Below are 22,779 nucleotides of genomic sequence, written 5' to 3'. Positions count from 1 at the left end.
GCAAGGCAAGGTCTGTGCAGATTTGGAGACATTAGAGGCATTTTCATAGAAAAGAGGTTTGAATTGAACATTGTACTAGGGTTCTCCAGAGAAACAGCACGAATAAGATATATGTGTATATAAATATATGTACTATAGGAAGAGATTTATATAAGGAATTGGCTCACATGATTATGAAAGCTGAGAAGTCCCACAGTCTGCCACCCAGAAGCTGGAGACCCAGGGAAGCCAGTGATATAATTCCAGTTCATGGGCAGGAGAAGACCAATGTCCCAGCTTAAGCAGGCAGGCAGGAAGCAAAAGAGGACAAATTCCTCCTCCTTCTGCCTTCTTGTCCTATTCAGGCTCTTAAAGGATTGGATGATGCCCACACGTGCATGGGAGGCCAGTCTACTTTACTGAGTCCATGGATTCGAATGTTGATATCATCCAGAAATATCTTCACAGACACACCCAGAACTAACATTTCATCCGGGCACCCTGTGGCACAGGCAAATTGACACATAAAGTTAACCACCAAGTCCACCCCACTGTTAACTTGGCATTCATACACATCTTAAACCAAACTAATCTTCAAATAAAAACAATAACAATATCATAACTCTGTCTAGCATGATACAGCTACCTTGGAAATGCACTAACCTCTGCCCCAAAAGAAGAGGTAAAGTCTTTGAGTAATGTTTACTCTTCTTGATATCCCATAACTTAAATACTATGATGTAAAATGAATAATACTTAAACACCATGATATAAAGCCAATATATCTATGTTACATACTAAGAGAATAACAGAGGAAAGAAAACAAAGATATATAGAGATATATACAGATATTTATGTACAGACACACACACACAAATATATTCATAGCAAAATAAGAAAAGAATACTCATGACAATTATAGTCTTCATTTATGTAACTGGTCAAGTGGGTGTAGCTAGATTTATAGCTACCTTCTTCCACTACCCACTCTACCCTTTTCCTTCAGCAGGCACCTCTGCTGGTTGCAGATTTTTACCTGGTGAGATGGCCCCAAATCTTCAGTCCTAAGGGTCTGGGCCATTAGTAATCCCCTGTGGATTGGGTTTTTATCATTTTCTATTGACCGTAATCACAGGGCATGGTAATACTAAGATATGCTCTAGCAGGGGTGTCTGACCTTTTGGCGTCTCAGGGATACACTGGAAGAAGAGTTGTCTTGGGCCACATAGTAGATACACAAACGCTAATGAAAACTGATGAACAACAACAACAAAAAAGGTTTTAATTAATTTACCATTTTATGCTGGGCCTAATTCATAGCCGTTCTGGGCTGTATGTGGCCTGTGGGCCGTGGGTTGGATACCCCTGCAAGGGTCTCCCGTATTCCAGAAATACTCCTCCTTACCTCAACCTGGAGTAGTAATCCAATTTCCCTTAGTAACTAGGATCATGCACCACAGCCAGCACTTCCTTCTTTGCCTGATGATTTAGAGTCATAAGGAGCCCAAAATGGGGGTGGCATTCTTAAATTCTACTGCAGTGGAATTATTGTGGTGTCCCCTGGTAGAAGCATTCCCCCCATTTGGAACCAAGACCTCTAGACTAACAGGACTTAAAGTCATGGGAAAAGGAAGGAAAAATTTTACTAGTGGGTCATTGAAGATAATCATGAGTAAGTAGTTCCACTCCCATTTCCATCTCTTGATTCCTGGAACCCATGAATCCTGGCTATGGGAGAACAGTACCATATACTGGATGTGGATGCAGAGTATGTACAGCCTTCTAGAGAACCGTACCCCAGACCTGCAAGGTATTACCGCCTAACTGGCACTGCAACTGATCCTTCTAAAGACTATGCCACTGTTCTGTCAAGCCTGCTGCTTCAGGATGGTAGGGGACATGATAAGACCAGTAAGTTCCATGTGTATAGGCCCATTGCCATACTTCTTTTGCTGTACAGTGAGTTCTGTGATGAGAAGCCATGCTGTGTGAAATACCTTGATGATGGATAAGCATTGTGTAAGTCCACGGATGAGACCCTGTAAGTCCATGGATAGTAATTTGGGCCGAAGCATCATGTAGGGAAAAAGCAAATCCATATCCAGAATAAATATCTATTCCAGTGAGAACAAAACACTGCTCCATCTATGAGAGAAACAGCTTAATATAATCAACCTGCCACCTGATGGCTTGCTGGTCAACCCAGAAAATGGTGCCATGTTGGAGACTCAGTGTTAGTCTCTGCTGCTAGCTGTTTGGGCACTCAGCGTGGCCATAGCCAGTCAGCCTTGGTGAGTGGAAGTCTGTGTTGCTGAGCTCTTGTATAACCTCCATCCCTGCCACCATGGCCACTTTGTCTATAAGCTTATTGGGCAATGGTAGGACGGGCTGGAGAAAGAGGCTAACTGGGTATCCCCCGAATGTGTAAGTTTGTCCATGGAGCAAAAGGCATATACAATGTACTATAATTTCTCCTTTGCTAAGTCAGCCTAAGAAATCTCTAGGTACAGCTCAGTTACCTCCCTTAAAAATGACGTAAGTGGTTCTAAAGAAGCATTTCCCAATATGTGTGCTGTGTAATTTTAGTGGTTCCTGATATCAAGTAGTTATGAATTACCTTCTTACCTTTGTCAAAACTTAGTTAACTGTATTTGTGGGTCTATTTCCGAGCTCTGTTCTGTTCTCCTGATCTTTATGAGTGTTCCTTTCACAGCACCACACTGTCCGATTGCTGTAGCTTCATAGCAAATCCTGAATACAGTAAATGTGAATTCTCCCACTTCATTCTTTTTCACAGTGTTCTTTTGGGCTATTCTAGTTCTTTTGCCACTCTATACAAATTTTAGACCAATCTTGTTAATAAGTACAAAAATCTTGACAAAATTTTGTTCATGATCATATTGAATTATGGATCAAATTGGAAGAATAGATATCTTAACAACATCGAATCTTTATGAACATGGTGTATCTCCATTTATTTAGATCTTTGATTTGCTTCATGATTGTCTTATAGCTTTCCACTGATCTTATATATATGTTGTTAGATTTATACCTAAGTACTTCTTTTTGTGGTACTATTGTAAATGGTATCTTTTTTAAATTTCAGATTTTATTTATTCATTGCTAGTATGTAGGAACACAATTTATTTTTGTATGTTGACCTTGTATCCTGCAACCTTACTAGACTCAATTGTCAGTTCTAGGAGGTTTTTGTGGATTCATTGGAATTTTGTACATATGCAACCATATTTGCTAATAAAGGCAGTTTTATTTCTTTTTTTCCAATCTGTATGGCTTTTATTTATTTTTCTTGCCTTACTACACTAGTTAGGCATAGGAGTGCAAGGTTGAGTAAGAGTAGTGGGAGAACACATCCTTGCCTTGTAGTCTCTCACTATTATTGTCATATATTTTGTGTATTTATATATATAAATACCCAGTACCTTGTAACTTTTATTGCTTTAAATAGTTATATATTAGTGTAATTAAAAATAAGCTTAAGATTATATTTTACCTTTATTTCCATCCATTTCTGATGCTCTTTATTTCTTTCTTTTTTTAAAAAAAGATTTCATTTATTTTTTAGAGAGAGGAAGGAGGGAAAAGAGAGGGAGAGAAACATCAGTGTGTGGTTGCCTCTCATGTACTCCCCACTGGGGACCTGGCCTGCAACCCAGCCATGTGCCCTGACTGGGAGTTTAACCATCAACCCTTTGGTTCACAGGCCAGCACTCAGTCCACTGAGCCACTCCAGTCAGGCCGATGCTCTTTGTTTCTTTGTGTAGGCCTAAGTTTTTAATCTTTATCTTACTACTTCTGCCTGAAGAACTTTAACATTCCTTGTAGTTTAAATCTTTTGGTAGTGAATTCCCTTTAAAAAAAAAAACAAAACATTTTTTTCCTCACCTGAGGCTATGTTTATTAATTTTAGAGAAAGAAGAAGGGGAAAAGATGGATGGATAGATAGAAGGAAGGAAGGAAGGAAGGAAGGAAGGAAGGAAGGAAGGAAGGAAGGAAGGAAGGAAAGAGGGAGGAAGGAAGGAAAGAGAAAAGAAGGAAGGAAGGAAGGAAAGAGGGAGGAAGGAAGGAAAGAGAAAAGAAGGAAGGAAGGAAAGAGAAAAGAAGGAAGGAAGAAAGAAAAAGAAAGGAAGGAAGGAAGAAATTGAGAAAGAAAAGTAAAGAAAGAAAGAACGAAAGAGAGAGAAAGGAAGAAAAAAGAAAGAAGAAAAAAGAAAAGAACACCGATGTTAGAGAAACATTAATCGTTTGCCTCTTGTATGTGCCAAGACCAGGGATTGAACCCACAACCTAGATTCATGCCCTGCTTGGGAATCAAACCCACAGCCTTTTGGTGTACGGAATGACACTCCAACCTGCTGAGCCACTTGGCCAAGGCCCCTTTTGTTTTTGTTCATCTGAGAAAGTTTATTTCTCCTTCATTTTTGAAGGGTATTTTTGCTCAATATAGAATTCTGAGTTGACAGTTTTTTCTTTCAACACTTTAAAGATCTCACTTCATTGTCTTGCTTGCTGGGTTTCTGATGAGAAAATCAAGAAGTTTGCTTTAATTCTTAGCTTTGTTCCATTGTAGGTGTCAGTCTATTCAGGCTGCCGTACCATAGAATACCACAGAGTGGGTGGTTTAAATAACAAAAATTAATTTTCTCACAGTTCAGTAGGCTGTACACCTCAGATAAGAGTTTCTGCATGGCTGGTTTCTGGTGAGAGCTCTCTTTCTGGCTTGTAGCTGGCCACCTTCTCGCTGTGTCCTCCAATGGCATTTCCTCAGTGCATGCACTTAGAGGAAGAGAGAGAGAACACATGAGCTCTCTGATTCTCTTCATATAAGGACATTAATCCCACCCTTAGGACCTCATTTTCCCATAATTACTTCCTCAGAGGCCCCATGTCCAAATACAGCCACACCAGGGTATTAAGGCTTCAGCATACCAATCTGGGTGGAATATAAACATTTGGTCTGTAACAGTTGTGAGTTTTTCCCACCAGCTGCATTCAAGATTTTTCTATATTTGGCTTTTAGCAGTTTAAATATGATATGTCTAGGTGTGGGGTTTTTGTGTGTTTTCCCTGCTTGGTGATCTCTAAGTTTCTTAGATATGCGGTCGGTTATTTTAAAATATGTTTACTCATTATTTCCTCAAATATTTTACCTGCCCCATTCTTTTTCCTCTCCTTCTGGGACTCCAGTTATGCTTTTATTACATTGTTTGGTATTGTCCCTCAGCTCCTGAATGCTCTGCTGTGTTCTTCACTCATATTTCTCTTTGCCTTTCAGTTTGTATAATTTATATTGCCTAACTTCAGGCTTCCTGATTCTTTCTTTAACTGTGTAACATCCAGAGATGAGCCCATTGAAGTCCCTCTTCATTTCTGTTAACATGTTGTTGATTTCTGGTGTTTTCATTTGACTATTATATATATTGTCCATGTCTCTGCTAAAACTACCTGTCTGGTCTTGAATGATGACTACCTTTTCCATTATAGCCTTTACTGATATAAGTTATTTAAAACTTCATTTCTCTATTTCCAACATTTCTATCATATCTGAGTCTTGTTCTGATGATTGCTTTATCATTTCAGGCCTTATTTTTTTGCCTTTTGGTATGTCATATACATATATGCCAGACATGTTGTTCAGAACAGTAGAAACTGAGATAAACAGGCCTTTTTGCTGTGGAGATGTGTGTTAACAAGCCAGAGCTGGGCTGCATTTGAAGTATGTTAATTATATGATTACCATTGTTGAGGTTTGTTGTTGCTATGGGCACCATAGACTTCAGTGTCCTCTAGTGACTTTGTTTCGTCTCCTCTTTTGGCTGTAGGTCTTCCCTTTGTGCTGTTCCCCGTAGAGAATCTGTCTCTTGCAGCTCTCTCAGTTGTACTCTATTTTATTACTGGAGGTGTGTTAGCCTGCTGGTAGGGTGTAAACAAGGGGGAGCATTCTCTAATGTTCTCATGAGGCCTCACTCTTTGGAGGCCTAATATTGGTCACTTAGGAGAATTTCTGCCCCTACTGTAGGAGTAGAGCTTTTCCTTATCCTTCTGTTCCATTCTTTCAGTAGCCACTATATAGTGTGTGACCTGAAAGCCCTTCCCTGTGTGTGGTTCCCCTCCACTTAGGTGAGATGGGGGTAGTGATCTTGTCAGAGTTCCCTCTCCCAAGCCACAGTGGCATTCCACTAGTGCCCTTGGGTTGTGCCCCTTGAGGATGAAGTCTTTTGTTCCCTAAGGGTCTGGGCAGATTTTGCAGTGGTCACTGTTTCTCTCAGCCAGTCAGAACCATGGTGGGAACTTAACCGGACTCTCCCTGGTTCTCTCTTCGAAAGCCTGGTGGAGTTCCTAGAACAAAGATCTGAAAAACAGGGGAAATGTGACCCACAGGAACTTCACATTTCTCATGCTGGCCCACCCTTGGCCGCCAGCAATTTGCCAAAATTTCTAGTTTAATCCTCTTACTGGCTCATATGGTATAAGGTAGCTTCTGCCTCAGATAAGCAAATGTTCTAGTTCTGTGTCTCCCTAAAGGTGCCTACTTCTCCAGATGTGCAATGGCTTCAATTCTCTGATTGGTTCAAAAAAGTCATTAATTTACTGTCTGTCCAGCTTTTTCTTGCTGGAAGATTAAAGCTTGTGCTGAGCAAGAAGAATGATACATAATGGACAAATAGGTTATTTTATTTCTCTCACTATACCAAACCAAATTTTTAGGAAAGGTAAAATGGTGACTTGGGTCTCCAACAACAGACAAAAAGACTTTGTCACATAGACTAGTTTCTGTTTAGTAAGTAAGCTGTTTGTAGCAATCCCAATTGAGATAGATGCATTTACCCAGTGGTTGTGTTTGAGCTTTCCTCGCGAGCAGCTTTCAATCTAACATGCACTTGGCAGTTGTGTCCTTTTGCTTCTGGCATAGATGCTCTACACAGTGTTTCTCCACCCCACTTATTCTGTGTAGTCTTATTCCTTTTATTCCTCATATTCTTCACAGGTGATTCTTTACCCCCTTGTATACTTCATAGAGCCATTCACAGTAAGCCTCTTCCGAGCCATAGCAGTGGTATTCCTCTGGGCATCAAAAAGAGAATGACCTTTCTAAACCAGTGCCTGCTGTGACTTCTCAAAGGCAGCCGCATCTTACATGTGTTTGATGGAAGTGTGCTTCACCTCTTTTAGTTGTGTACTTTTTTGCTCAAGTTTATCAGCAAGTTGTTCAACAGTGGTACCATATTTTAACTACATAGATAAGCAACCCAAATGCTAATATGGTAGAGAGGGTCTCAAGGCATTCACGTATATTTCCTTGGATAGAAAATACAAGATAAGATCTGTGGTGCCAGTTTTAGGGTAAAGGAACTGGAAGATTTTCTCAGGAAAAATCTCATGACCTATTTGTCTTCCATATTCAGGAAAAAGTGGCTCAGGATGAAGACTTGGCTGTCCTCTGCAAGGTCTTTGTTATCTGCAGTTCCCCTGCACCTACATGTGCTTCATCCTTTAGAGAGGGAGCCACAGTAGCAATGGAGGAAGTCCCAGCTGGGACAGCATGGTCACTGAGAGTCCACAGGTGCCTCTGTCCTTTACTGTCAGATACAGCAGTAACATGGCCACTCACAGGTTTCTCACAACGACCTTTGAAAGTAAAAATCTAAACTTGTCATCTCATTGCTCGTTTTTTTAGTAAAATTTTTAAAAAGATTTTATTTATTTATTTTTAGAAAGGGGGGAGGGAGAAAGTAAGAGAGGGAGAGAAATATCAATGGGTGGTTGCCCCTCGCATGCCCCCTACTGGGGACCTGGCCAGCAACCCAGGCCTGTGCCCTGACTGGGAATTGAACCAGTGACGTTGTGCTTCGCAGTCTGACACTCAATCCACTCAACCACACCAGTCAGGGCCTTGTTGCTCACTTTTGATAAAAGCTTACTTTCCAGACAATGCCTTTAATGGCTGTATAAATATGCTTTTCATTGGTAGTTGATGAAGTTTATGTTTGAAAAGATAATTTTATCAGAGAAAACCAGGTTTTTTCTGGTTTATGGAAAATTATGAAAGACATCAAATCTTCCATAATTGCTTAACAAGCATATTTGTTCATTTAACAAATACCATTAGAGCATCTACTATGTGCTAGGCATTGTTTTGGGTGTTAGAGTAGAGCGGTGGAGAAGACAGACAATAGCCCTGCCCTCAAAAATGTGTATGCTATCTGAGGAAAACAGGTAATCCATAAGACAACAGCTAAAGAAGTAGGGAGGTAAAGCTGTAATAGGGGAAGCAAGATGGGAAAGGCCTCTCTGAGGAGGTGATATTTGAGCTGTTGGATGCTGAGAAGGCCTCTGCAAGGTCCACTGAGGGCATGTTAACTGTGAGATGCCTATTAGACATCTCAATGAATGTGTCAGATTGGCAGATGAATATATAAGTCTGGACATCAAGGTTTTAGTAAGGAACCTTGGATTCAAAAGCATGTCAATGTTTTCGATGCTCTAGAAGTGAATGAAATCATCTTGGGAAATGGCCTGGATAGAGAGTAAATATGAAGTTGATTTCTAATTTCATAACATTATCATCAAAAGAGATGCTTGATATGAATTTAATCTTTATAAATTTATTAAGACTTGTTTTGTGGCCTAACATCTGATGTATCCCGGAGAGGGTTCCACGTGCACTTGAGAAAATGTGTATTCTGTTGCAATTAGATGTAATGTTCTGTATATGTCTGTTAGGTTCATCTGGATTAACATGTAGTTTAAGTCCACAGTTTCTTTACTGATTTTTCTGTCTGGATGAACTGTTCATTGTTTAAAGTGTGTTATTGAAGTCCCCTACTGTTGTTCGATTGTTGTCTATTTCTCCCTTCAGTATGTTGGTATTTGCTTTCTGTATTGAGGTGCTCTTATGTTGGGTGCATAAGTATTTACAATAGTTAAAGCCTCTTCACGAGTTAACCCATTTATCCTGATATAATGACCTTCTTTATCTCTTGTTATAGTTTTTGGCTTAATGTCTGTTTTGGCTGGTGTAAATATAGCTACCCCTCTCTCTTTTGGTTTCCACTTGCATTGAATATCTTTTCCCATGTCTTCACTTTCACTCTATGTGTGTCCTTAAAGCTGAAGTGAGCCTCTCAGAGCATATAGTTGGTTCTTCCTTTCTCTAATACATTCAACCACTCTGTTTTTTTATTGGAGAATTTAGTCTCTACACATTTAACAGTAATTATTGATAGGTATGGACTTACTGTTGTCATTTTGTTAACTGTTTTCTGGCTGTTTTGAGTTCCTTTGTTCCTCTCTTTCTTTCTTCCTTTGATCTGATGATTCTTTCAGTGGTATGCTTTGATTCCTTTATCTTTTCTTTTGTGTGTGTATCTGCTATGTTTATATTTTGTGATTACCTTGAGTCACATATAAAATATCTTGTAGCTGATAACTTCGAATGCATACAAAAACTTTATTTTTACACTCCTGCATCCCCAATTTATGTGTTTGATGTCATAATATACATATTTTTATATTTATATATAACAAATTATCATAGTTATAGTTATTTTTAACACTTTGTCTTTTAACCTTTATCTAGACTTATACGTGATTCACCCACACCATTAACAATATTAGAGTGTTTTGAATTTAACTATATATTTCCCTTTACCAGCGAGTTTTATACTTTCAAATGTTTTCATATTACTAATTAGCATTCTTTGTTTCAGCTAGAAGTCCCTTTAACATTTCTTGTAAAGCTGGTCTAATGGTGATGAACTCTTTCAGCTTTTGTTTGCCTGGGAAATTCTATCCATCCTTTAATTTTGAAGGACACCTTTGCTGGTTGGATCATTCCTAGTTGGCAGTATTTTTATTTTCAGCACTTTGACTTTGTCATTGCACTCCCTCTGGCCTTCAAGGTTTCTGCTGAAAAATCTACTTACAGTCTTGTGGGAGTGCCCTTTATGTAACAAATTGCTTTTCTCTTTCTGCTTTTAAGATTTTCTCCTAGTCTTTAACTTTTGACAATTCAATTGTAATGTGTCTTGGTGTACGTCTCTTTAGTTCATCGTTTTTGGTATTCTTCAGGCTTCCAGGATCTGGATGTCTATTTCCTTCCAGGTTAGGAAAGTTTTCAGCCAGTATTTCTTTGAATAGCTGTCTTCTCCTTTCTCTCTTCTTCTTCTGCGACCCCTATAATGCTTACATCTGTCCCCTTGATGATGATGTCACATGCCCACTCTTTTGCATTCTATTTTCTTCTTGTTCCTCTGATTGGATGCTTCACTACTATGTTTGCAAGTTAGCTGATCCTTTCTTCTGCGTGATCTAGTCTTTTGTTGAACCCCTATGAAAATTTCAGTGCAATTATTGTATTCTTCAGCTGTGTGCTTATGACTGGTACTTTTTAATATTTTCTATCCCTTTGTTGAAATTCTCTCGTTGTTCATGCTTTGCTCTCCTGACCTCAGTGAGCATCTTCAGGACCATTATTTTGAACTCTTTAATGCATCACTTACCTCCATTTCATTAAGATTGGTTTCTGAGACTTACCATGTGCTTTTGTTTGGAACATATTCCTCATTTCTTTGTTTTTTCTTGACTCTCACTGTTGGTTTCTGTGCATTAGCTATAACAACAACCTCTCCTAGTCTTGACAAAGTGGTCATGTGTAGGACATCAGTGAACTTGGCCCAGACTCTTGGTTGTCTCTCAAAACTTTGTGATCACCCAAGCTCCTACCTTTGTTCTTAGTAACTCCCAATAGTTAAATATATGCCAAGATCTGACAGTGTCCCAAAGGGGAGGTTCTCATTCATTAACTGGAGGCAAGCTGATTTGAAGCTGTACCCTCAGGTACTAGCTGGGAATGTATAGGTAAGCCCCTTCCAGGAGGAAACCAGGAGATGCGTGTTTTAGGCTTCTCCCTCTGCACTGAGCCCAGGTGTACAGCCACTATTAGGGGGATGGAATGGGAGGGGGAATGTCGGTCCTGCACTCATTTTTTAAATTATATTTTATTGATTATGCTAGTACAGTTATCCGAAGTTTTCCCCCTTTGGACCCTCTACGGATCACCCCCTACTCCCTCAGGCAACCCCCCCACCATTGTTCATATCCATGGATCATGCATATAAGTTCTTTGGCTACTCCATTTCCTATGCTGTACTTTACATCCCCATGGCTATTCTGTAACTACTTATTTGTACTTCTTTTTTTTTTTTTTAGATTTATTTATTTATTTATTTTTAGAGAGACTGGAAGGGAGGGAGAAAGAGAGAGAGAGAGATACCAATGTGTGGTTGCCTCTCATGTGCCCCCTACCGGGGACCCGGCCTGCAACCCAGGCATGTGCCCTGACTGAGAATCAAACTGGCGATCCTTTGGTTCTCAGGCTGGCACTCAGTCCACTGAGCCACACCAGCCAGGGCTGTACTTCTTAATCCCCTCACATCATCACCCATTCCCCCACACCCTTCCCTTCTGGTAACCATCAAAACACTCTCTGTATCCAGGATTCTCTCTGTTCTTCTTGTTTGTTTAGTTTGTTTTTTAGATTCAATTTTGATAGATATGCATTTCTTGCCATTTTATTTTTCACAGTTTCAAACTCTTTTTTCTTAAATAAGTCCCTTTGACATTTCATATAATAAGGGCTTGGTGATGCTGAACTCCCTTAATTTTTCCTTCTCTGGTAAGCTCTTTCTCTGCCCTTCCATTCTAGATGATAGCTTTGCTGGATAGAATAATCTTGGCTGTAGGTCCCTGCTCTTCATGACTGAATATTTCTTGCCAATCCCTTCTAGCCTGCAAAGTTTCTGAGAAATCAGCTAACAGTCTTCTGAGAACTCCCTTGTAAGTAACTAACTGCTTTTATCTTGCTGTTTTTAAGATTCTGTCTTTATCTTTAACCTTTGGCCTTTTAATTATGATGTATCTTAGAGTGGGCCTCTTTGCATCCATCATAATTGGGACTCTCTGTGCTTCCTGGACTTGCATGTCTATTTCCTTCACCAAATTAGATTTGGTGATTTCAAATAGATTTCCAGTTTCTTGCTCCTCCTCTTCTCCTTCTGGCATCCATATGATGCAAATGTTGTACCTCTTGAAGTTGTCCCAGAGGCTGTTTATGCTATCCTTATTTTTTGGATTCCTTTTTCTTCTTCTTGTTCTGATTGGTTACTTTTTGCTTCCTTATGTTCCAGATCATTGAATTTTTTCTTGGCTTCACCCACTCTATTGTTGTTTCCCTGTAAATTGTTCTTTACTTCATTTAGTGTATCCTTAATTTCGGACTGGGTCTATTTTGTGCTGTTAAGGTCCTCACTAAGTTCCTTGAGCACCTTATAAACAGTGTTTTGAACTCTGCATCAAATAGATTGCTTATCTCCATTTCATTTATCTCTTTTTCTGGAGTTTTGATCTGTTCTTCCATTTGGGCCATGTTTCTCTGTTTCATTTTGGCAGCCTCCCTGTGTTTGTTTCTATGTATTAGGCAGAGCTGCTTTGACTCTGTGTCTTGGTGGTGTGGCCTAATGTCATAGGTGTCCTGTAGGGTCCAGTGGCACAGCCTTCCCTATCACCCAAGCTGGGTATTCAAGGTGCACCCTTGGTGTGGTCTGAGTACATGCTCCTCTTGTAGTTGAGACTTGGTTGTTGTTGGCAGATCAAAAAGAGGGATTTACCCAGGCAGTCAGCTGCAGGGATTGGCTGTGACTACTGACCACCAACCTCTACCCTCCATGGAGGATCTTCTATGCAGGGGCAAGGTGGTGGTACTCTAACATGGTCTGTAGATGTCCACTGGGTACACTGGACCTGGCGTTTCATAGGTGGTCAAGGCCAAGGTCAGCGCCCACCTGTATTCTGCCCGGGACCACCCTGCCTGAGCTATAAAGCAATCTGAGATGGCTGCTAACCTATACTAGGTTTGGAGATTCCCAGATGAAGCCAGGCTGTGAATCAAGGCTGGCTGCTCCTAGCTCTGGGCCTGGGGCTCACTGGGCCAGCTGTTGCTTGTTTGATAGAATTTAGGAAGTTGTGAAGCATGAGCCAAGGCCAGTCATTTATATGGAAAAGCAGCTTGGATGGGCCCATAAGTTGGGTGGGATGGAGTCTCTGGGGATCTCCAAGGCAGGTCAAACAGTGTTAGGTTGATGGAGTCTCAGATATGACACAAACTTGCTGATTCTGTAGGCAGAGGGTTTAGAAAAGGGATAATGGCCTCTGCTCACTTCGATGCCAGATATTTCACTTCTTCCCTATATACCACTTGCACTTTTTAAGTTGCTCCCCCAGTGCTGAAGCTCAGAGTGAGTGAGTCTGAGTAGGTGAGTCCATGTGTGGAATCTTTAAGAGGAACTGCTTGGGGCTCTAGTATTTTCTTCAACTGACTCAGTCCCATCTGATTTTTGCAGCCAGAAGTTGTGGGGACTTATCTTCCTGGCACTGGAACCCCAGGCTAGGGACCTGGTATGAGGCTGGGACTCCTTGCTCCCGAGATATCCCTCCCCAATTTTTTTCACCACACGTGGGTATGGGACCAGCCTCTTCCAAGTCCACACCCCTTCTGCCAGTCTGGATGGATGTGGTTCCTTTAATTCAGTAGTTGTCAGACTTCCATTCAACTAGAATTCGTGGTTGTGAAACTTCCATTCAGCTTGGTTTCTGTCGTTCCTGAGTGATGGTTATCCTATATTTTAGTTGTAATTTTGATGTGGTTGTGTGAAGAAGTGAGCTATGTATGCCTATGCTGCCATCTTGACCAGAAGTCCTAATGTCCCTGCACTCATTTAAAAATTGCTTCTTTGTTTGCTATAGTCCTGTGGGAATGTGAATGTAAGTTCTTTTGGCTATCAGCCAGTGATCCAGGGACCCATCCCTCAGGTGTCATTCACAAAAATTGGCATGCCAGATGTGTACACAAACTTCTTCCAGAGATGCTGGCAGTCTGGTTTTATTATTTGAGCTAACTGAAGGAGGAAGGTCAGGTAAGGGTCAACAAGATCCCCCAACCTTCTGAAGCTTTGTTACTAGCCCCTAGATGCATGCTAAAGTAGAAGCCAGACCCTCAGGCAGACACTTGTAGAGTATGCAGTCAAACCCCTTTTAGGAAAAGACTAAGAGGTGGGTATTTTTACCTGTTCTCCCTTAGGGCTGAATACTAGGGGCAGCCAGTGAGATTTCACCCATCCATTAAGAACTGTTTCTTTGCATAGTTGCGTGTCTCATGGACATAAGCCCCATTGGTTTTCAGAGCTAGGTGTTTTGAGGACCATCCCTTGGGTTGTTTTAAAAATCAGGGTTTTACTTATATATAATATCCTTATGTCTACATCCATATGACATATTATGCAACCATTAAAGGGAAGGGTGTCTGCCCTGGGACATCTTTCTAAGATGAATTAAGTTTTGGTAATAATCAGAGCTCTTTATTAAAATAATCTAGTTCTTTTTTAAAAAATCATTTCTAAAAAAACATATAAGAACTTACTAATAGTAAAGAGGAAATCCAGTTGGCTGGAGGACAAGAATGGGAAAGGAAACTTTGTTGTATACCATTTTCATCAAAGATTTCTACACAGATGATGTACAACTCAAATAAACTTATTTTTAAGAATTTTTTTTAAATGGAGTTATAGATGTACAGTCCAAAGCCTTTGCTCCTCAGGGAGAAGCTGTGATTTGGGAGTTCCCTCCCTATGGTATGGCTATGTGCCAGTGATGAGTTTCTGGCAAGAATGTGTCTATGTGTCTCAGCCTTTTCTACCCATTTTAATGTGGGTATTTTCTTATTTGCCCAATATGGAAAAGTCACTCAACTAGTTTTGGGATTTCTTCCAGAGGGAATTGCTCTATTCAGTGCATCCAAAGGAGAAGGGAAGTTTAGGAGCCTTCCTATGTTGCCATTTTGGTCCCTCCTCAGCATTTTTACTATTTTTTTTTTCAGAGAGAACTAGAGAAGCACAGAAGAATTAAGAGGAACCAGCAGCTGGAAGCAGTAGCCAAAGATCATTATGAAAGTGTGTTGTTAAGGAAAAAAGGTCTGGAGCCTTGGAAGAGATTAAGAATTCAAAGCAAGCAAAACATGCAGGTATAATGTCATTCTCCTATTCTCCAAAATTTGAAAATGGACTTTTGAAATAGGATAAACACCTAATTCACTTTTAGGTGTTGTTTGGTGATTTAAGAGCCAGAAAGATAAATGAATTGAGTGTTTGTATTTACTTGTTTGGGGTAAGAGTTTAGATTTGGTCTTCCAAGGAAGAAAAAGATTGCTGTGATTGAATAGGTTTAAAAAAGCTAGAGTAAATATTTTATTATAGGCCTTCAAGGTAAGACAGATAGAAGCCTCTCTCATTATTAACATTGTTTAATAAAGAGAAATATAATTACCATAAGGTCTGTTAGTCAGGTTTCTGCTGCAATAAAGCTACATAACAGCCCCCAAATATCAGTGGCATGTAACTCAGGCATTTATTTCTCAGTCACATGTCTGTGGAACAGTTGTGGATTGGGTTCAGGTCTCTTCATAGCTTCTCTTTGTGGCTCCAAAAGTTATTTTGAGCATGCTTTTCACCTGGCAAATGTCTGCGGTACAAAGGCCAAAACCCTGTTATGTAAACCCATATGAAACCTCAGCTTGTATCGTGTTTACTAATATCCTGTTGGCCAGAGCAAGTCATAGAGCTAAGCTAAAAGTCATTGAGGGGTGAAACAGGCTTATCTACTCCATTGGGAGGCACTATGAAATCATATGCAAGGAAGCATCGATCTGAGAGAGGAACATCGATCAGTTGCCTCCCGTCCTCACCCTGACCAGGAATCTGACCCGCAACCTGGATATGTGTCCTGACCAGGGATCAAACCCACAACGTTTTGATGTACAGGATGACATCAAAACTTCACCAACTGAGCCACCTGGCCAGGTTGGTTCTTGTTTTTGATTGAGTAAAATCAAGAAAGGTATGTAATTTAGAAACAAAATAGAATCTTGAGTGAATAACCAAATTAAACTTTTTAAAAATTCATTCAGAAGAATGTAAAAATAGAAACAGGAGTTTGAACTCAAAATAACAATTATAGGCTTTCTATATAGAAAACCCAATTAAAATAAAAACAGGAAATCATAGGTCTGAAACCAGCATTTTCAAAATTTATTGTTCATAAAACCATCTGGAAAACTTATAAAAATGCACACTCCTGGTCCCCCCTCCTGGGGCAGGAGATGGAGAAGGGGGGCGGGTATCAGGGAACCTTCATTTTTAAAAAGTAGCCCAGGGGATGTTCATATAAGTAGTCTGAGCACTATATTTTGAGAATCACCTCTGTAGTTCATACAAATGTATTTGTTTCCTGTTGCAGTTATAACAAATTACTACAACTTTAGTGGTTTAAAACAACATAATTTGTTCCCTTACAATTCTGGAGGTCAGAAGTCCAAAATCAGACTCACTAGGCTAACGTTAGACTGTGAGCAGAACCAGTTCCTTCTGGAGGTTCCAAGGGGAAGATCCGTTTTCTTGCTTTTTTAACCTTCTAATAGTTGCCTGCATTCCATTGCTCATAGCCTCTTCCTCAAGTCACTCTAATTGCTTCCTGATCCTCCTGTCTCCCTCTGAGAAGGACTCTTTGGATTACATTTAGGACCCTGCCGTAAAATCCAAGCCCATCTCTCCATTTTAAAATCCTTCACTTAGGTCCAACTTCTTTGGGACTCTCTGAGCTTCCTGGACTTCCTGGAAGTCTATTTCCTTTGCCTGATTGGGGAAGTTCTCCTTCATTATGTTTTCAAAGAAGTTTTCAATCTCTTGCTCTTCCTCTTCTCCTTCTGGCACCCCTATGATTCAGATGTTGGAATATTTAAAATTGTCCCTGAGGTTCCTAAGCCTCTCCTCATTTTTCTTGAATGCTTGTTTCTTCATTCTGTTCTGATTGAACATTTATTTCTTCCTTCTGCTCAATATTGTTGATTTGAGTCTGTTTCCTTCCCTTCACTGTTGGTTAATTGTACATTTCTCTTCATTTCACTTTGTGTAGCCTTCACTTTTTCCTCCAAAAGCAGCAAGAGAAAGGAGACAGTTGCCTACAAAGGAGTTCCCATAAGACTGTCAGCTGATTTTTCAAAAGAAACCTTACAGACAGGAAGGGGCTGGAAAGAAGTATTCAAAGTCATGAAAGGCAAGGACCTACATCCAAGATTACTCTGTCCAGCAAAGCTATCATTTAGAATGGAAGGGCAGATAAAGTGCTTCTCAGATAAGGTCAAGTTGAAGGAGTTCATCATCACCAAGCCCTTATTATATGAAATGTTAAAGGGACTTATCTAAGAAAAAGAAGATCAAAACTACAAATAGTAAAGACAACAAACTCACAACTATCAACAACTGAACCTAAAACAAAAACAAAAATGAACTAAACAAAAGACTAGAACAGGAACAGAATCACAGAAATGGAGATCACATGGAAGGTTATCAGCAGGGGGAAGGGGGGAAGGGGGGAATGGGGAAAAACTACAGGGAAAAAGAAACATAAATGGTTGGAACAAAATAGACAGGGGGGGGTTAAGAATAGTACGGGAAATGGAGAAGCCAAAGAACTTATATGTAAGACCCATGGACATGAAGTAAGGGGTGGAGGGGAATATGAGTGAGGGGGTATGCAGGGCAGAGAGGAATAAGGGGGGTTGGGGAATATGGGACAACTGTAATAGCATAATCAATGAAATATATATATTTTTTAAATAAAATCCTTCACGTAGTCACATCTGCAAAATCCCTTTTACCATGTAAGGTCACTGATTTACAGGTTCCAGAGATCAAGACAAGGCCATACCTGAGGGACCACTATGCAGCCTATCACAACAAAATAATGAAATTTAGAATTTCGGCTTCCAGCCAAGATGGAGCCATAGGTAGAAACACTGTGTCTCCTCGCGCAACCAAAAGAAGGACAACAACAATTTAAAAACAAAAAACAACCAGAACTGACAGAAAATCGAACTGCATGGAAGTCTGACAACCAAGGAGATAAAGAAGAAACATTCATCCAGACCGGTAGGAGGGGCGGAGAAGGGCAGCCAGGCAGAGAGGACTCTCTGCAAGGCGTCGGATGTCGGACCCAGCGAGGTGGCAGATGGTGTAACGGGGCAGGCAGTGCGGCCCCACATTCGCACATAGATAAACCAGAGAGGAACGGCAGGGGAGCGAAACAGACTGCGCAACCCAGTGCTCCAGTGCGGGGAAATAAAGCCTCAAACCTCTGATTGAAAACGCCCGTGGGGGTTGGGGCGGCAGCAGGAGAGACTCCCAGCCTCACAGGAGAGGTCATTGGAGAGACCCACAGGGGCCTAGAGTGTGCACAAGCCCACCCACTCGGGAATCAGCACCAGAGGGCCCCAATTTGATTTTGGGTAGCGGAGGGAGTGACTGAAATCCAGCAGAGAGTGGAACAAGCACCATTACTCCCTCGGCCCCTTTCCCACATACAGTGTCACAGGGCAGCGACCAGAGTTACCCCACCCTGGTGAACACCTAAGGCTCTGCCCCTTTACATAACAGGCCCTCCAAGACAAAAAAAAAAAAAAAAGGCCCAAATGAAAGAACTGATCAAAGCTCCACAAAAAATACAACCAAGCAACCAAGAGATAGCCAACCTATCAGATGCACAGTTCAAAACACTGGTAATCAGGAAGCTCACAGAATTGGTTGAATTTGGTTGCAAATTAGATGAAAAAATGAAGGATATGCTAAGAGAAACAAAGGAAAATGTACAGGGAACCAATAGTGATGCAAAGGAAACTGGGACTCAAATCAACGGTGTGGACCAGAAAGAAGAAAGAAACATCCAACCAGAAAACAATGAAGCAACAAGAATTCAGAAAAATGAGGAGAGGCTTAGGAACCTCCAGGTCATCTTTAAACTTTCCAACACCCGAATTATAGGGGTGCCAGAAGGAGAAGAGGAAGAACAAAAAATTGAAAACTTATTTGAACAAATAATGAAGGAGAACTTCCCTAATCTGGCAAAGGAAATAGACTTCCAGGAAGTCCAGGAAGCTCAGAGAGTCCCAAAGAAGCTGGACCCAAGGAGGAACACACCAAGGCACATCATAATCACATTACCCAAGATTAAAGAGAAGGAGAGAATCTTAGAAGCAGTAAGAGAAAAGGACACAGTTACCTACAAAGGAGTTCCCATAAGACTGTCAGGTGATTTCTCCAAAGAGACCTTACAGGCAAGAAGGGGCTAGAAAGAAGTATTCCAAGTCATGAAAGCAAGGACCTACATCCAAGATTACTGTATCCAGCAAAACTATCACTTAGAATGGAAGGGCAGATAAAGTGCTTCTCAGATAAGGTCAAGTTAAAGGAGTTCATCATCACCAAGCCCTTACTATATGAAATGTTAAAGGGATTTATCTAAGAAAAAGAAGATAAAAAGTAGGAACAGTAAAAATGACAGCAAACTCACAGTTATTAATAACCACACCTAAAACAAAAATAAAAGCAAACTAAGCAAAAAACTAGAACAGGAACAGAACCACAGAAATGGAGATCACATGGAGGGTTATCAACAAGGGAGTGGGAGGGGGAGAGAGGGGGAAAGGTACAGAGAATAAGTAGCATAAATGGTAGGTAGAAAATAGACAGGGGGAGGTTAAGAATAGTATAGGAAATATAGAAGCCAAAGAATTTATATGTATGACCCATGGACATGAACTATAGGGGGGAAATGTGGAAGGGAAGGGGTGGGCAGGATGGAGTGGAGTGAAGGGGGGAAATGGGACAAATGTAATAGCATAATCAATAAATATATTTTAAAAATAAATAAAATAAAATAAAATTTAGAATATTAACAATCCTCTCCATCTCTTTCAATTTGTAGATAGGGAACCGAGTTGCTGAAAGTCACATATTGCATTGGTTACAAAGCTAGAGGGGAGCTCAGCACCCTCTTCCTGCAAGAGTGCTGCCCAGTCCTGGCACGCCTTGTGCTATGTAGGAATCAGAGGTGGATGAAGGTGCCAGGCACCAGTTGAAAGTAAAAAAAATAAAAAAGTAAAACGAAAAGTTCTGGAGAACAGTAAGAAGAAGGAATAGCTTCTCACCCATCAGTGTTGGCGTTCAGGAAGGGACAGAAAAAAATTAAGAAAGGAGAAAGGTCCAGTTAAACAATTCCTGGGTTGTTTTGGACACTTTCTTCAGGAGTATTTAGCATTTTCCCTTAAACTTACATGTGCTCATTAAACAAACAAAATTAATTTCCATGACTGAACTCTTTCCTAAGTAAGGTTGTATTTGTCCAAGTGCTAGCCCAAAGAAGACGGGTCTTGGGGCGTAGAGTCTAAGTCACCAGCTGACTAGGTGGAAAGGACAGCGTGTCCATGGTCCCAGAGTTTTGCCAGAGTTTTTGTACGTCAGGTAGGGAGGAGCGGGAAGGAAGGGGTAGTCGGAAAGAATTTTCATTAGCTGTATGGAGGCACAGGGTTCAGGGAAGGTAAAGCGGGACTAGCATAAAGAAACGTTCACTCCTGTAGATTGGCTGTGGGCAACAGTCTGGAAGGCACACATGTAGACAAGCTGAGGCCACTGCAATCAGATGGGGCCTGACCAAAGTGACCTGTGGAGATAGCCACCTAGAAATGGAGCTGAAGTTCCCACAGGCAACAGAAGGAATGTGAGCGGTCCTTAACAGACTGCAGTTCCGTCTTTCTCTCACTTTCCAACCACTGTAATGTAATCCAGAACATCTCCATATTTCCTCCTCCTCACGCTGTGTTCCATTTAATCCAACAACCACTTTCAGAACTTTTAAGGAACCTTCTGAGAATCTTTTTTTCCCTTTCTGGTTGTTTTGCCAGAGGATGAGCAGGGCAGGGAGGAGACTGTGTGTTTCTGGCTGCCCTTGCCTTTTGGCTCCCAGACCGGGAGGGGTCAGGACATGCAGCCGTCTCGGATGCCACAGAGACCTCCTGGGTTGGTCATTTTGACCAAGGAGTATGACTGCCAAGGGAGTCGCTCCGGTCAGTCACATTCACAGTGCTGGGTGGCCAGGCGAGGCCTAGAACAATGCGTGATTGGAAAGGACCAAGAGGAAAGGGTTTCTTCCTCCTACCTCTTGAAAGAATGTAAGTTACTTTTTAAAATCTGTAAACTCTGAGTTGTCTGTTTACTTTGACAGAATGATGCTCTGAGCCTTTTAAGTTGGTAAGATATTAAATTATTCATCATGTTATTTTCCTATCAAATGGTTTTGTGGTTTATTGATAATGTCTAAATTTCAGTGCCAGTGACAGCTCATTCTACAAAACTAATTGAAAGTACTCGTGTTTCCTCAATTAGACAGTGGTCAAATACATAAAAAAGAGAGGTTTGTTATGGAGCTGCTGTCTAAGCTCCAACTGAACAGAGAACGTTGCCAGCCACCCACTTCAGAACTCGGTGCAAGTGGAATAACGGCTTTGGAGGGTGTTTATTCCAGTTTCCTAATAACCAGCCCGTCACTGAGGTCTTCAGGGAGTCGGCATCGAAAGGCTGCCCGTGAGATGAATCTAAACCCCCCATATAATAGGGTCAATAGTCAAAGCTTTTGGGACATAGATTATTCTCTCTAGTAATTCTCTCTAGTACTGCCTCTAGCCTAGATGTGGTTTGCAGCATCATTTGCCAAGGGAATGTGTTTCCTTAAGTGATTTAAGATAAGGAATAATTTCCTTTTCTTATTTAAAAAATCGTCCAGGTGGCCGAAGAACATCACTCTTTGGCCCTACAGAGGAAATGCCTGCTCGCCTGGTTGCAGTGTAGTCGGGAAAGCCTGGCGAGGAAGGCAGCCCAGGCCGCTCGGTTTCATTCACAAACGTTGTGTAGGAGAGTCATCCAGAGCTGGCTGCAGGTAAGGCCACTGTTTATTTGCCCTAATTCTTTGTGACACTATTTGACTCACTTTTGTTCCTTTCCTCATCCCCAGTACTTGACTGACCTGGAAGAAGAAATGCAAAAACTCTGCATACATTTTCTTCAAAAGAAGATTTTCAGGGCCTGGTTTAACATGGTCAGGGAGGCCAGGATGGATTCTCAGAGCAAGCACAAGATTGCCGCAGAGCACAGCGACAGGTGAGGGTTCGATCTCTGAGGAAATTCCCTCATTGACTTCACAATCACCCTGCAACACATTCTATGCCTGGAACATGGCTGAAAAGATGAGGTGGAGGCCGGGAGAGCTGGGCATTCAGAGACACCAGGCAGAGGGGGGAGCTCCAGCTCAGCCTCTGATTACGTGGGACTCCAGATCCCCACCTTTAAAAGGAGGAGGATGCAGCCTCTCTGCCTCACGGATTGGCACAAGAATAAAACGATGTGCAATGCATGACACGGATTTATGCAAATATATGCATTCTTTATTCCCTGGGGATTAAGGTCATTTGAATGATTTTCCTTTATTTTATAACTTTAAGTGTTTTGGATAGAAATGCTCTAAATTGTATTATGCACTTCCTTTGACAGTAGGCAAATGATCTGTCCTTTTTTGGTGACTGGGTGTCATTCCCTACTGAGCACAGCACAGAGGACAGATGCCTCCACCTTCTGCAGTGTGAAGACTGTCCTGTCCGCAGAGAGGTGTCACCTTCCTCCAGTGGGTTCCCCTGATGACCTGTGACTGTCCACTTGTGTCGCCTATTTTTTTTTATTGGGTCTTTTTCCATTACTGTTCAGTCCCTTGGCTTTATTTTCTTTACAGCATTTCTCAGTCTAAATTCCAGTTGTGATTTCCATACACAACTTTTTTGTATGTTTT

The 22,779-nt window shown here is 41.1% G+C and overlaps 1 protein-coding gene across 3 annotated transcripts in view; it reads left to right on the top strand.

The window, feature by feature from the left end:
• Positions 1 to 22,779, top strand: part of CCDC191 (coiled-coil domain containing 191) — a 77,961-nt gene that overhangs the window by 52,243 nt on the left and 2,939 nt on the right. For all 3 annotated transcript variants that reach the window (XM_053918368.2, XM_024577913.4, XM_045185850.3), the window contains 3 exons: positions 14,933 to 15,076; positions 21,724 to 21,876; positions 21,952 to 22,097. In XM_053918368.2, the coding sequence (XP_053774343.1) occupies positions 14,933 to 15,076; positions 21,724 to 21,876; positions 21,952 to 22,097 (443 nt within the window). The remainder of the gene's footprint in view (positions 1 to 14,932; positions 15,077 to 21,723; positions 21,877 to 21,951; positions 22,098 to 22,779) is intronic.

The sequence above is a fragment of the Desmodus rotundus genome, chromosome 2 (assembly GCF_022682495.2).
Source record: "Desmodus rotundus isolate HL8 chromosome 2, HLdesRot8A.1, whole genome shotgun sequence".
NCBI lineage: Eukaryota > Metazoa > Chordata > Mammalia > Chiroptera > Phyllostomidae > Desmodus > Desmodus rotundus.
This window is presented reverse-complemented; position numbering and strand designations above follow the sequence as displayed.